Genomic DNA, 16903 nt, shown 5'->3' on the forward strand with positions numbered 1-16903 from the left:
CCTGATCTTAAGTTTCATTCTTAATTATGGCTAGTATCAAGACCTGCACCAGCAAAAGGAACAACCACCACAAATCAAACGCTAAAATTTCCTAAGCATGAAGCTCAGTACTATGTTTCTTCACATCAGTGGTTTCTGAAATAACTCTGGCCTTGCTACAGTACTGGGTTAATGGGGCCTGGAGGCCCTAGGGGCAAGGAATTTTATGAAAGTAAGTTCTGACTTTTTACCCTCATGGAGAGGCAGGAAATTATGAAGTTGGGATTCTTCTAAACTTAGGAAGGATTTTCAGATATATATGAATGGCCCAATTCCCTGAGTTGGGAAGATCCTCTGGAGAAGGAAATGGCAACCCACTCCAGTATTCTTGCCTGGAGTTACCATGGACAGAGGAGCTTGGTGGGCTACAGTCCACGGGGTCACAAAGGGTCGGATGTGACTAAGGTCACATGAGTACACATACGATGGCCCAAAAGAATGAGCTATGTCCACTTCACCACCTGAAAAGTTGTAGGCATAGGGGAAATGCCACAGCAAACATGAGTAAAGGCTATACTCCTTTTGAACTGATTACTGACCTACTCATTTCTTGCTCTGTCCTCTGTTTCCACACTTTATTAGCACAGTTTGCTCTAGTCAGATTTACTGTCTTGCTTGAACCTAATCAGAAGTTTCATTCTTAATGGCTAATATCAAGACCAACACCAGCAACAGGAACAACCACCACAAATCAAACACTAAAAATTCCTAAGGATGAAACACAGTGCTTTTTCTACATTATAATTATTTATTCCTGGGCAATGACCCTGACAATATGGTACACACACAAATATTATTTTCTTTTGTGATTTTACAGATAGGGAAAATGAGGATCTAAGGTCAAAAGTATGGCACAAACAAGAAAGTGGCCAAGTCCACATTTCATATTTGTTATCTTGGATCTCATTATTTTAATGGCGATACAATTCTGCATCTCACAGGAATATTAAGCCATTAACAAACAATCCTGAGATGCTAGGACTTGTAGATTGAAGCTCCACTCAAGGGGCCAAGTCTTGTCAGATACAATTGAGTCCTCTGATTGGCTATTAAATATTATATTACATTAGGCAACCTAGTGTCTACATACAGTACAGGCATTTTGACATACACCAAAATAGCCACTTAGCTATAGAGATACAAAGTTACTCATGAGTGATTAGTAAAAAAGCAGCATATGGTTTTATTCCTGGGAAATCATATATTGGTCTATTTTTAAAAGAGTGCCATGTTCAATCACTCGGTCGGGTCCAACTCTTTGGGACCCCATGGACCACAGCCTGCCAGGATTCTCTCTCCATGGGTTTTTCCAGGCAAGAATACTGGAGTAGGTTGCTATTTCCTTCTCCGGGGGATCTTCCCAACCCAGGGATTGGACCCGGGTCTCCTGCATCTCCTGAATTACAGGCAGATTCTTCACCACTGACCACTGAGGAAGCTCTTTTAAAAAGAGTCGTGAACACATTGCTTTCTCTTCAAGAGCCTTCCTTCCTCAGGAAAGAGTGTTATCCTTCCTTTAGGGAACTGCCCATGTCCTACACCAAATACACAGTTCCACTTAGGCTGCCAATGTTAGCTTCTCATCCATCCACTGCCTGCAGGGGCAGATGCAAAGTAAGCCAGATTCTAGCAGTCTTCCCCAGAATTTGTCTACATACAATTTAGGGAAGAGAAGCAGTCTCCCCTACGTCAAATTTGAGACTGAAATATAAGACGTAGAAGCTGTTAATCATCTTCCTTGTGTCAGTGGGAGGCTACTAAAGTAAACAGACAAAGATATTCCACCAGAGAGTAGAGGGGAGACAGCAATATGATGGACAGATAGAAGTCATCTGCATTAGCTGACCTGGAAGACTCTGTTACCTGAGCCCCTTCTCTGATCTTCATGCAGGATGTTTTCTCTTTAAGTCTTAGGGGATTTGAATAAGGTTTCTGTCATTTACAGCCAAAACACATCTGCATAAACTATGAGAGAACAACATATTTTAGAGAAATTTTAAGCCCCAAATCAGGAAAGATATTCTTATTCTTGCCAAGGAGTAAATTAATAAGTAGGTTCTTTCCATAAGTCAGTAAGTAAAATGTTCATTGTCTAAAGCACACATATCAAAAGGGATTTGAGTAAAGTTTCCTAAATTCTCTCTTTTGAAAATAAACCTTAGTAATAATCCAATACTGTGTGGACTGGATTAGCAGCCTTCTGTAAGAAAGTGTCTCCCTGAATAGTTTCAAAGGCCTAAGCATACTTGGGATCTGCCCTTGACTCCTGCCTCCTCCATCCTTGTCTTGAGAGGGACAAAGAAAGTTCCATGGGTATTATTTGATCCCTATTTCTATGTCTTGAAGTGCCCTCCTCTCACTTTTATTCCCTTGAAAATTGACAATGCTGATTTCCACATATGACTCCTTTTTCATTTGTGATACTGAAGGCTTACTCTTCCTTAACAGAGAACTGAAAAAGTAGCACACATACAAACCTTATGACATACTATAAATTCAATGGCTGAGACATCCTATAGTCTGTTCTAGCCTTAAAATTTATATAATTTATAGTTGCATGACAACATAAGCCTCCATGTCTGTACTGATTAGTATAACCTAGGTTTTATACCACATGACAAAACTGCAGAAGCTTAATAGAAAGTCCTTTCTTACTCATCCAAAGTATTAATATAAAGTGGACCAAGGATATTCCCCTTGTAGCAACATCATATGCAGGAAGGTTGTGGGCAAAAGGAAGACATTGCATCAGCTAGAACTGCCTTGCCCAGGTGTCCAGGGATGAGAAACATCCTTCCAGTCACAATTCGTTGATCTGAACTAGTCACTTGGCCTCAACCTGAGTGTAGAGAAGCTGGGAAATATTCAAGGGCACATTGAAGTTTGGTGAGCAAAATTAATTCTGCCACATTGTACCAAATTCCCTAGGACAATCAGCAATACACATACTCATAGGTGAAAAAATTACCCACCATGGCATAGGTACGGGGCTTCCCAGGTGACACTAGTGGTAAAGAACCTGCCTGCCAATGCAGGAGATGTAAGAGACGCAGGTTCAATCCTTGGGTTGGGAAGATTCCCTAGAGAAGGAAATGGCAACCTGTTCCAGTATTCTTACTTGGAAAATTCCATGGACAGAGGAGCCTGGCAGGCTACCGACTATGGGGCCACAAAAAGTTGGACATGACTGAGCACAGGTACTTATGGCATAGGTAAGAAGGACATAAACTTCTTGTGCAGGCTGTCCAAGTGTACCTTGTGTTTCCTGGGTTTTGTAAAGTTAAGCTGAAGCTGAAAGTCCTAGGAATCGCAATCACAGGGTTAGAATGAACTTTCCTTTTTTAACTGCTGCTAAGATACAGCACTATATGACTCATTTTAATAGTCTCCAGTCTGCAAACATATTCAGAACACAAAGTAAAATAATATAGTGAAGTTATTTTTACTTTAAAGATTAGATAAATGCACATTATATACCATGGTCACCAACCTCCTATGCCTAAAACCGTTTGCTAGTTTGCCTCCAGTAAAATAAGCTCAGTGGTCTGATGCTTGGTCCCTTGTGTAAAGTAATCCATCATAAAACCATCACCCTTACTTTAGCACAATTGGCAGTCACTGCTCACATAAAACAGAAGAGTAAGTTGCCATGGAGACAAAGCCAACTCTCCTCTTTAGAATGGCTGATTATTCCAAGTCATAACAGATATACCAGAAAAATAACATGAGGTTCTCAGAGAGACTGGCAGCCCCAAATCTGTGTTCTACAATTGTGCAGCTAACTGTGTTCACATTATCTTTTGATATAGTAACAAAGACACACATTGCACTAAAAGATAATCCTACATAATTACTGTTTACAAAATAAATCCTTATATCTGTCTAAACAATGTGGAAAGTTTAAATTGTAATATGTTTTCTACTTCTAATTAGTGTTTTATTAATGGGGTGACCACTCTGCTTGACCTATTTGCTAAAATTCGTTAGAACTCCGGGAGACCATATGGATGGCCAGATGGGTTGCTGTAATTTAATGCTATTATTCTAAGGATGAAGTAAGGGATAAACATAATTTGCATTCTTCTCCATCCTTCCTGCATTCCTTTCATTAGTTTCATTTTTAATTCAGACATCAGAAGGGAAGATAATACCTTGCTACCAAGGCCCAGGTGCCAACTAATTGCTACAAGAGACTCCAGCCCAGACATCAGAGGCCAAGCTTCTGAACACACTCCATTTTACCCTGGTGACCCCACCATTGTGATTAATAGGTTGAGTGCTAAGCCCTAATGAGTGTCAGATCTTAGATGTTCTCTAGGCTAAAGCAATTAGCATTATGTTGAACACAATATTTCAGTTACTTAGTATAGAGACTCATTGTTCTTAATAGTAAACTATATGCCTTTTTCCTTATGGTCTTCAAATTTACCACCAGCACCACCTGGGAAGCCCCATTTATATTATTTACTTATTTATAATTTGATACCAAGATTTATTGGTTTAAGAAAAGTAATTGGACTGTTCTTCATTCTAAGCATTCTTTCAGAGCCAGCCATATGACTACTGGTTGTCATATGATCATGGTTAAGCCTATAAATACATCCTGCTTTCATTGGATAGAGAATGATTATTGGGATATCAAGCTCTGTCTGAAACTTGCTCTATGTTATCCTATTTTGTTTCTTCCTCTAGAAACCCCGAATTTCCAGAAACCCTTCCCTTGCCTCTAGGTCTGCATCCATGCTAAGTCCCTTCAGTAGTGTCCAACTCTTTGTGACCCTATGCACTGTAGCCTGCCAGACTCATCTGCCCATGGGATTCTCCAGGCAAGAATACTGAACTGGGTTGCATGCCCTTCTCCAGGGAATCTTCCCAATGCAGGGATCAAACCTACATCTCTTATGTCTCTTGCAATGACAAGCAGGTTCTTTACCACTAGCACCACCTGGGAAGCCTTTAGGTAGGGCAGTATAAAAGTTCTGACCAAGGGAAGGTGTTCAGAAATGTCTTTTAACCCTTCTAGGCCTGGTCCTTAAAATATCCCATATGATCTTCCATGTTCTCTTTGTTAATTCTCTGTCTTTCTGGATGGAGTTTATTAAGGGAAGACTACAAAGGCTTTGGGCTTCTCTGATAGCTCAGTTGGTAAAGAATCCACCTGAAATGCTTGAGACCCTGGTTCGATTTCTGGGTTGGGAAGATCCCCTGGAGAAGGATAAGCTACCCACTCCAGTATTCTTGGGTTTCCCTTGTGGCTCAGCTGGTAAAGAATCCACCTGCAATGTGGGAGACCTGGGTTCGATCCCTGGACTGGGAAGATACCCTGGAAAAGGGAACAGCTACCCACTCCAGTGTTCTGGCCTGGAGAATTCAATGGACTGTATAGTCCACGGGGTTACAAAGAGTCAGACACAACTGAGTAACTTTCACTTTCACTTTCAAAAAGGTTACATACATTTTTGTGTTGCTTATAAGTTAGTCAATGATCAACTCAAATGAAAATTATGAATGTATGGAATCCAAAGTCCAAATTTAAGTAGACTTACACAAATTCACTAGAGGAATCCATTACAGGTGTATTTAAGAAGCGGGAAACTACATATCTTAACATTAGCATGTTCTGGAACTCAGGACAAAACAGTTATCAGTGTTGCTTTCAGGTCAGTTCAGTCACTCAGTCGTGTCTGACTCTTTGCAACCCCATGAATCACAGCACGCCAGGCCTCCCTGTCCATCACCAACTCAATGGACATGAGTTTGAGTGAACACCCGGAGTTGGTGATGCCATCCAGGCATCTCATTCTCTGTCGTCCCCTTCTCCTCCTGCCCCCAATCCTTCCCAGCATCAGTCTTTACCAGTGAGTCAACTCATCACATGAGGTGGCCAAAGTATTGGAGTTTCAGCTTTAGCATCAATCAGTACTTCCAATGAACACCCAGGACTGATCTCCTTTAGAATGGACTGGTTGGATCTCCTTGCAGTCCAAGGGACTCTCAAGAGTCTTCTCCAGCACCACAGTTCAAAAGCATCAATTCTTCGGCAATCAGCTTTCTTCACAGTCCAACTCTCACATCCATACATGACCACGGTAAAAACCAAAGCCTTGACTAGATGGACCTTGGTTGGCAAAGTAATGTCTCTGCTCTTTTAAAATACTATCTAGGTTGGTCATAACTTTCCTTCCAAGGAGTAAGCATCTTTTAATTTCCTGGCTGCAATCAGCATCCGCAGTGATTTTGGAGCCCAAAAAAAAGAGTCTGACACTGTTTCCACTGTTTCCCCATCTATTTCCCATGAAGTGATGGGACCAGATGCCATAATCTTTGTTTTCTGAATGTTGAGCTTCAAGCCAACCTTTTCACTCTCCTCTTTCACTTTCATCAAGAGGCTTCTGAGTTCCTCATCACTTTCTGCCATAAGGGTGGTGTCATCTGCATATCTGAGGTTATTGATATTTCTCCCGGCAATCTTGATTCCAGCTTGTGCTTCTTCCAGCCCAGCGTTCCTCATGATGTACTCTGCATATAAGTTAAATAAGCAGGGTGACAATATACAACCTTGACATACTCCTTTTCCTATTTGGAACCAGTCTGTTGTTCCATGTCCAGTTCTAACTGTTGCTTCCTGACCTGCATACAGGTTTCTCAAGAGGCAGGTCAGGTGGTCTGGGATTCCCATCTCTTTCAGAATTTTCCACAGTTTATTGTGATCCACACAGTCAAAGGCTTTGTCATAGTCAATGAAGCACAAATAGATGTTTTTCTGGAACTCTCTTGCTTTTTCCATGATCCAGCTAATGTTGGAAATTTGATCTCTGCTGCCTCTGCCTTTTCTAAAACCAGCTTGAACATCTGGAAGTTCACGGTTCACATATTGCTGAAGCCTGGCTTGGAGAATTTTGAGCATGACTTTACTAGCGTGTGAGATGAGTGCAACTGTGGGGTAGTTTGAGCATTCTTTGGCATTGCCTTTCTTTGGGATTGGAATGAAGACTGACCTTTTCCAGTCCTGTGGCCACTGCTGAGTTTTCCAACTTTGCTGGCATATTGAGTGCAGCACTTTCACAGCATCATCTTTCAGGATTTGAAATAGCTCAACTGGAAGTGGTCAAACAGGAGATGGCAAGAGTGAACATAGACATTCTAGGAATCAGTGACCTAAAATGGACTGGAATGGGTGAATTTAACTCAGATAACCATTATATCTACTACTGTGGGAAAGAATCCCTTAGAAGAAATGGAGTAGCCATATGGTCAACAAAAGAGTCCGAAATGCAGTACTTGGATGCAATCTTAAAAATGACAGAATGATTTCTGTCCGTTTCCAGGGCAAACCATTCAATATTACAGTAATCCAATCCTATGCTGCAACCAGTATGGTGAAGAAACTGAAGTTGAACGGTTCTATGAAGACCTACAAGACCTTTAGAACTAACAGCCAAAAAAGATGTCCTTTTCATTATAGGGGACTGGAATGCAAAAATAGGAAGTCAAGAAACACCTGGAGTAACAGGCAAATTTGGCCGTGGAGCACGCAATGAAGCAGGGCAAAGGCTAATAGAGTTTTGCCAAGAGAACGCACTTGTTATAGCAAACACCCTCTTCCAACAACACAAGAGAAGACCCTACACATGGACATCACCAGATGGAAACACTGAAATCAGATTGATTATATTCTTTGCAGCCAAAGATGGAGAAGCTCTATACAGTCAGCAAAAACAAGACCAGGAGCTGACTGTGGCTCAGATCATGAACTCCTTATTGCCAAATTCAGACTTAAATTGAAGAAAGTAGAGAAAACCAGTAGACCATTCAGATATGACCTAAGTCAAATCCCTTATGATTTTACAGTGGAAGTGAGAGATAGATTTAAGGGACAAGATCTGATAGATAGAGTGCCTGATGAACTCTGGACGGAGGTTCGTGACATTGTACAGGAGACAGGGACCAAGACCATCCCCATGGAAAAGAAATGCAAAAAAGCAAAATGGCTGTTTGAGGAGGCCTTACAAATAGCTGTGAGAAGAAGAGACCTGTGTTCAACCCCTGGGTCGGGAAGATTCCCTGGAGCAGGGAATGGCTGCCCATTCCAGCATTCTAGACTGGAAAATTCCATGGGCAGAGGACTCTGGAGGGCTACAGTCCACGGAGTCACAAAAAGTCATATATGGCTAAGCAACTAACACACATTTTTAAGTGCTTATATTCTGAGTCTATATTTGTACCTTAAACTCACATATCCAGTTGAAAAATGAAAATATTAAAATCTAAATATTTTAAGTAATGACTAAAAATGCACTAATAATCCAGTATTTTGTAATAGTCAGTAGTACTGGGTTGGCTAAAAAGTTCCTTCAGATTTTAAATAAAAATAGAAGACACATTTTTCATTTTCACCAACAATTTTATTGAACAAAGCAGTCACTATTTTGTTTCACTTCCTTCTGCCATTTTCCAGGCAACTTCATAATTTGATCTTCCTAATCTTTTTTGTCTTTTTTTGAGCAGAGAACTGTTCTGGGTGCCTTTTACAGTCTTCCAAGGAATTGAAATTTTTTCCATTAAGAGAGTTTTAAAAAGATAAAAATAAACGGAAATCTGAAGGTGCACTGCCTGGTGAATATGATGGATGAATCAGAACTTTCAAGCCACACTGTAACAGTCTTTGCCTGGTCATCAAAGAAATGTGTGGTCTTGCATTATTCTGATGGGAAGTTACGTGCTTTCTGTTTACTCATTCTGGAGGCTTTTCCTCGGGTGCTGCTTTCAGTTGTTCTAACTGGGAGCAGTACTTGTTGGAATGAATTGTTTGGTTTTCAGGAAGGAGCTCATAATAGAGGACTCCTATCTAATCCCACCATATATACATCACTTTCTTTGGATGAAGACTAGACTTTAGTGTGATTCGTGATAGTTCATTTCACTTGCCCCACGATCTCTTCTACTCCATGTTATAGTATATATCCAGTTTTCATCATCACAGTATGTTTTAAAAACAACATTTCATTTTATTTCAGTAGAGAATCATGTGTGGAAATATAGCCAAGAAGGTTTTATTTGTGCTTAATTTATGGGGGAACCCAAACATCAAAGGGACTGACATACCCAAGCTGGTGAAAATGCTTTTTAACGCTTGATTTGGATACTTTGAGTATGTCAGCTTCCTCCCACATGGTATTACATTGATTGTTCCCAATAAATGTCCTGATTTGATCGCTATCAACTTCAACTGATCTACCCAATGGTACAACATTGTCCAGAGAGAAAACTCCAGAATGAAACTTTGTAAACCAAACTTTGTCAAACTTTTGACACTTTTGATCAGTCACACCACCTTCTCCATACATTGTACAAATCTTTTTGTGTTTCAGTTTCATTTTTACTTTTCTTGAAATAATAAATAATATGCCGAACTAAAAAGCCTCTGATGAAAGTGAAAGAGGAGAGTGAAAATGTTGGCTTGAAGCTCAACATTCAGAAAATGAAGATCATGGCATCTGGTCCCATCACTTCATGGGAAATAGATGGGGAAACAGTGGAGACCGTGTCAGACTTTATTTTTTGGGGCTCCAAAATCAATGCAGATGCTGATGCAGCCATGAAATTAAAAGACACTTACTCCTTGGAAGGAAAGTTATGACCAACATAGATAGCATATTAAAAAGCAGAGACATTACTTTGCCAACCAAGGTCCGTCTAGTCAAGGCTATGGTTTTTCCTGTGGTCATGTATGGATGTGAGAGTTGGACTGTGAAGAAAGCTGATCACCGAAGAATTGATGCTTTTGAACTGTGGTGCCGGAGAAGACTCTTGAGAGTCCCTTGGACTGCAAGGAGATCCAACCAGTCCATTCTAAAGGAGATCAATCCTGGGTGTTCATTGGAAGGACTGATGCTAAAGCTGAAACTCCAATACTTTGGCCACCTCATGCAACGAGTTGACTCACTGGAAAAGACTCTGATGCTAGGAGGGATTGGGTTTGGGAGGAGAAGGGGACGACAGAGAATGAGATGGCTGGATGGCATCACCGACTCGATGGACATGAGTTTGAGTGAACTCGGGGAGTTGGTGATGGACAGGGAGGCCTGGAGTGCTGTGATTCATGGGGTCGCAAAGAGTCGGACACGACTGAGCAACTGGACTGACTGACTGAATATGCCAAAAATGTTTTTCTTCCATCTTCAATATTAAAATGGCTACACAAAAATGCACCATCTTTGATAAGCTTTTTTTTTAATGCACACTATGACATCTGTCATAATACTATTCAACAAAATTGTTTCAAGTGAATTTAAAGACAACCGCGACTGAACTGAACTGAACTGAACTGAAGGAGAATCCCAGGGACAGGGGAGCCTGGTGGGCTGCCATCTCTGGGGTCGCACAGAGTCGGACACGACTGAAGCGACTTAGCAGCAGCAGCAAGCACTACTAGTCCCACTCCAGCACTCTTGCCTGGAAAATCCCATAGACAGAGGAGCCTAGTAGGCCACAGTCCATGGGATCGCTACGAGTCGGACACGACTAAGCGACTTCACTTTCAGTTTTCACTTTCATGCATAGGAGGAGGAAATGGCAACCCGCTCCAGTGTTCTTGCCCTGAGAATCCCAGGGACGGGGGAGCCTGGTGGGCTGCCGTCTATGGGGTCGCACAGAGTCGGACACGACTGAAGCGACTTAGTAGCAGCAGCAGCAAGCACTACTAGAGCCATCTTACAGAAAAAAAAAAAAATCAAATGAATTTTTTTGTCCAACACACTAATATGGTACCAATTTATTCACTATCCCTCATGAATCACACCCTCATTTGAACATGGAATGTAACAAGAAAACTGTCAAGCAACCATTTAAATGTTAAAATATTTAAGTAAGCTACAGAGATATTTAATATTTAATTTATATTACATAAACACAAATTTAATAAGCTGCAGAGATAAGGAATGATTTTATTCACACAAACTTGAATAGACCAGAATGTATATGATAACACTCCATTATTGCAGATTAAAGTGAATAACTTCCTAGGCTTAGAAAACAGGTTGTCAGCAACTTGAGTTTCTTTCCCATTCATAAAAAAGCATGTCTACCAATTGCAGGAATATTATGAAATGATACTAACATTATAGAATAGCCTCTATTCCAAATTAAATGGAAATTTGCCACCCTTAAAAATTCTATAATTTAGTAAACCTTAGTTTGTGAAAAGACATCCTCATTCAAATAAATACTCTAGTAAGACTCAGAATGAAGTGAATAGTTCAAGATGCTGAATCACTAAAAATCACTAAAAATTCAGTCCTGATTATCCTTCTGGTTGGTTTTAAGTTAGGGTAATATGAAAACAGGATTTTAATATACCAAGATACTACATGTAAAATACTGTGGCATGGAGCAATTGTTTTATTAAACCAGAAATCAATTTAGTCCAAGCTTACCTCCTGCATACATAACAGCCAGCATAGTGGATGATATCCATGCTATTTCACTGTAGGTAGTGTTGAATATGAGCTGGATTTCTTTGAAGAATACTGTGACAGCTTTGGGAAACGCATATGAAAATCCAATGGAGATAAAAGCTGCTCCAACCACTACCCAGCCCCATCCTCCATCAGGAGGTGGATGTAGTGGTGGGGTGCCTCCTGGTGGCGGCATTTCTTCTTCTCTATTTGAAATTCAAGTAACCTGTATTAAAAAAAAAAAAAAAAGAAATAATAGTTTAGACCATACTTGTATTTTCATGTCACTCTTGAGTTACCAAAATAATATTGTATTTTTTTATATTAACTACAACTGTATAACTTTCATAAATATTTTTTAAATATTCTGCTATTCAGAAAGTTATCAGCAAATTTACCAAAAAATTAGAGTGAGGTATGTAACTTTGTTATGAGCTAAAAACTGAAAGCATTTTGCTCATGGAAACAAAAAGGACTCAAACATAAAGTTGAGTTCAGATCTATACTAAAGTACCAACAAAGAAACAAAGGCTATCTGACTCTGATTTCTAAGATAAATGGAGCTGTCATCCCTTAAAACAGAATGATTTCTTAATCCAAACATTTCAGATCTTCTATACCAAGGTTAAAAGTATCTTATATTACATTTGATGAATTTTAGAGAATTAAATAGTAGGCATATTTTAGAATTTTTCCACTTTTAGTAATTGAGAATATTTAAATATATTTCAGCAGAGATCTATCAATATTTCCTAAAATTATAAGATTAGAAATTGTATGATTCTAATGAATTAATTTTAATGCAATTCCAAAACTGGTACTACCTATCATTTTATGAAATCTTCATAGCCGTGAAATGTTCCCAATCAAACAGATTGTATGTTATTTTTATTCAAAGGAAGGGACTTTCTTTTTGGATACGCCTAGGAACCCTTATGGAGAAGGCAATGGCAAGCCACTCCAGTATTCTTGCCTAGAAAATCACATGGACAGAGGAGCCTGGTGGGCTGCAGTCCATGGGGTCGCTACGAGTTAGACGCGACTGAGAGACTACACTTTTACTTTTCACTTTCACACATTGGAGAAGGAAATGGCAACCGATTCCAGTGTTCTTGCCTGGAGAATCCCAGGGACGGTGGAGCCTGGTCGGCTGCCATCTATGGGGTCGCACGGAGTCGGACATGACTGAAGCGACTTAGCAGCAGCAGCAGCAGGAACACTTAAAGAGAAGGGAATGGCAACCCACTCCAGTGTTCTTGCCTGGAGAATCCCATGGACAGAGGAGCCTGGGGGGCTGCAGTCCATGGGGTCACAAAGTGTTGGACACGACTGAGTGACTGAACAACAGGAACACTTAACTGCTAGCTTTATGGTATAGAGAGTACCCACTCTCCTGTGGAAGGAATAATCACATATAGCTTAAAACAACTGAAATTAAGTTTAAAAAACCTTGGTTCCCTACCATCAATATTCTTTGTAGAATGATGTTGCTTACTTGGCTTTTAGCTATAATTGCTAATACTTCTCAGCATCTTCTTTTTACTATTCTCGTTCCATTTGCAAATATTTTTCAGTTGGAATATAGAGGGAAAAGGAAACACTTGTCCATCAGTAAGACAATTTTGAAAATATGCAAATAAAAGCTAAATCTACCACTAATCCAGGAAAACTATAAAAAAAAAAACAGTATCTATGAAGAGAAACAGAGGTTTAATTTCTGTCTGATATCAAATTATATCTAAGATATTTTCAGTGATCTTCTATATCACCTTCCAGATTTTGTGAAAATATTCTTTAAAGTCTTTTAATTTGTCCATAGTTCTACCCAAGGACTTTACCTTCAGAAACACATACAGGCAAAGTGATAAAAATGAAACTTAAAATAGGTAGAGCACTGCTTCCCTAGAATAAATACTACAATGATGAATAGTAGAATGGAAGTAACAGTGTGGAAAACGATCACTTTTACTCTTTTTTTTTTTAATGTTAATTTTGGCAAATATACTTCAGATTTTTTTAACATAATATTTTACAGCATTTCAAATATGGAGAGAAATTGGTATAATCTGCAGTTAACAGATAACAGGGCTGCAGATTAAAAGACTTATTTTACATTTTGTGAGTTAGGCATATCTGCAAGGAAGTTCTCAGACATTCAACTGGAATAACCTCTTTTTTTTTTTTTTTGAGTTTTTTAGCTCTATTGAGTTATAATTGACAAATAAAGGTAAAATATATCTAAAATGTGCAAGGTGATTTGATATACATTATGAAAGGATTCCCACAATTGAATTAATCAATACAACTGTCACCTCATATATTTACTTTTTTTGGTGTGAATACTTTATGTTCTACTAGGGTAGCAAATTTCAATTATACAACACAATTTTATCAACTGTAGTCACCTTATTATACATTAGATCCTGAGAACTTATTCATATCATTACTAAAAGTTTATACCTTTTCACCATCCTCTCCACATTTCTACATCCCCAGCCTCTAGCAACTACCATCTACTCTTTGCTTCTACAAGTATGATTTTATTTTTAAATTCCACATCTATATGTCATGATGCAGAATTTATCTTTCTCCGTCTGGCTTAATTCACTTAGCATAATGCTCTCCAGGTTTATCCATGTTGTCCCAAATGGCAAGATTTCATTATTTTTTAAAGTTGAATAATATTTCATTGTGTGTATGAGTGATTCTAAGTGTGTGTGTGTGTGTGTATACATTTTGATGGGAACTATTTTCAAAGTCTTTATTGAATTTGCTAGAATATTGTTTCTGTTTCTGTTTTAGTTTTTGGCCACGAGGCCTGTGGATCTTAGCTCTCTGACCGAGGATTGAACCCTCATGCCCTACACTGGAAGGTGAAGTCCCAACCACTGGACCACCAGGGAAGTCCTGTTTGTGTACACATTTTGTTGATCCATTCATCTGTGACTGGACACATAGCTTGTTTCCATATCTTGGCTATTGTAAGTAATGCTGCAGTGAACACGGAAATACATATATCTCTTCAAGATAATGATTGCCTTTCCTTTGCATTTATCCCCCCTCCCCAACTTGGGGATGGTCTTGATCACTGCCTCCTGTACAATGTCACAAACCTCCATCCATAGTTCTTCAGGTAATCTGTCTATCAGATCTAATCCCTTGAATCTATATGTCACTTCCACTGTATAATCGTGAGGGATTTGATTTAGGTCATACCTGAATGGTCTAGTGGTTTTCCCTACTTTCTTCAATTTCAGTCTGAATTTGGTGATAGGGAGTTCATGATCTGAGCCATAGTCAGCTCCCGGTCTGGGTTTTGCTAACTGTATAGAGCTTCTCCATCTTTGACTGCAGAGAATATAATCAATCTGATTTCGCTGTAGACCATCTGGTGATGTCCACATGTAAAGTCTTTTTTTCTTGTTGTTGGAAGAGGGTGTTTGCTATGATCAGCATGGTCTCTTCGCAAAACTCTGTTAGCCTTTGAACTGCTTCGTTTTGCACTCCAAGGCCAAATTTTCCTGTTACTGCAGGTATCTCTTGACTTCCTACTTTTGCATTCCAATCCCCCATAATGAAAAGGACATCTTTTTTTGGGTATTAGTTCTAGAAGGTCTTGTTGGTCTTCATAGAACCATTCAACTTCAGCTTATTCAGCATTACTGGTCGGGGCATAGACTTGGATTACTATGATATTGAATGGTTTGCCTTGGAAATGAACAGAGATTATTCTGTCATTTTTGAGATTGCATCCAAGAACTGCATTTCAGACTCTTTTGTTGACTATGAGGGCTACTCCATTTCTTCTAAGGGATTCTTGCCCACAGTAGTAGATATAATGGTCATCTGAGAAATTCACTCATTCCATTTCATTTTAGTTCATTGATTCCTAAAATGTCGATGTTCCTCTTACCATCTCCTGTTTGGCCACTTCCAATTTCACTTGATTCATGGACATAACATTCCAAGTTCCTATACAATATTGCTCCTTACAGCATTGGACTTTACTTCCATCACCAATCACATCCACAACTGGGTGTTGATTTTGCTTTGGTTCCAACTTTTCATTCTTTCTGGAGTTATTTCTCCACTCTTCTTCAGTAGCATATTGGGCACCTACAGACCTGGAGAGTTCATCTTTCAGTGTCATAACTTTTTGACTTTTCATACTGTTCATGGAGTTCTCAAGGCAAGAATAATGTAGTGGTTTGCCATTTCCTTCTCCAGTTTTGTCAGAACTCTCTGCCATGACCCATCCATCTTGGGTGGTCCTACATGGCATGGCTCATAGTTTCATTGAGCTAGACAAGGATGTGGTTCATGTGATAAGTTTGGTTAGTTTTCTGTGACTGTGGTTTTCATTTTGTATGCCGTCTGATGGATAAGGATAAGAGGCTTATAGAAGCTTCCTGATGGGAGAGACTGACTGAGGGGGAAACAGGGTCTTGTTCTGATGGGTGGGGCCATGTTCAGTAAATCTTTGATCCAATTTTCTGTTAACAATAAACTGTGGAAAATTCTTAAAGAGCGGGGAATATCAGACCTTCGTACCTTCCTCCTGAGAAATCTGTAGTCAGGTCAAGAAGCAACAGTTAGAATCAGACATGGAACAATAGTCTGGTTCCAAATCAGGAAAGGAGTACATCAAGGCTGTATATTGTCACCCTGCTTATTTCACTTATATGCAGAGTACTTCATGAAAAATGCCAGACTGGATGAAGCACAAGCTGGAATCAAGTTTGCCAGGAGAAATATCAAGAACCTCAGATACATAGATTACACCACCCTTATGGCAGTAAGCAAAGAGGAACAAAAGTAATGAAAGTGAAAGAGGAGAGTGAAAAATGTTGGCTTGAAACTCAACATTCAGAAAACTAAGATCATGGCATCCGGTCCCATCAAACATGGCAAATAGATGGGGAAACAATGGAAACAGCGAGAGACTATTTTTTTGGCTCCAAAATCACTGCAGATGGTGACTGCAGCCATGAAATTAAAAGACACTTGCTCCTTGGAAGAAAAGCTATGACCAACCTTGACAGTATATTAAAAGCAGAAACATTACTTTACCAACAAAGGTCTGTATAGTCCAAGCTATGGTTTTTCCAGTAGTATTGTATGGATTTGAGAGTTGTAAAAAAGCTGAGTGCCGAAGAATTGATGCTTTTAAACTGTGGTGTTGGAGAAGACTCTTAAGACTCCCTTGGACTGCAAGGAGATGAAACCAGCCAATCATAAAGGAAATCGGTCCTGAGTATTCATTGGAAGGACTGATGCTGAAGCTGAAACTCCAATACTTTGGACACCTGATGCAAAGAACCAACTCATCTGAAAAGACCCTGATGCTGGGCAAGACTGAAGGCAGGACGAGAAGGGGATGACAGAGGATGAGATGGTTGGATGGCATC

The 16903-nt window shown here is 39.6% G+C and overlaps 1 protein-coding gene across 13 annotated transcripts in view; it reads right to left on the reverse strand.

Moving 5' to 3' along the window:
• SLC16A7 (solute carrier family 16 member 7) overlaps nucleotides 1-16903 on the reverse strand; it is a 217187-nt gene that overhangs the window by 77264 nt on the left and 123020 nt on the right. For all 13 annotated transcript variants that reach the window (XM_055396369.2, XM_055396368.2, XM_055396366.2 and 10 more), the window contains one exon: nucleotides 11475-11721. In XM_055396369.2, the coding sequence (XP_055252344.1) occupies nucleotides 11475-11691 (217 nt within the window). In that variant the 5' untranslated portion in view covers nucleotides 11692-11721. The remainder of the gene's footprint in view (nucleotides 1-11474; nucleotides 11722-16903) is intronic.

Source organism: Moschus berezovskii, chromosome 6 (genome assembly GCF_049115385.1).
Source record: "Moschus berezovskii isolate FMDL1 chromosome 6, NW_MosBer_1.0, whole genome shotgun sequence".
Classification (NCBI taxonomy): Eukaryota; Metazoa; Chordata; class Mammalia; order Artiodactyla; family Moschidae; genus Moschus; species Moschus berezovskii.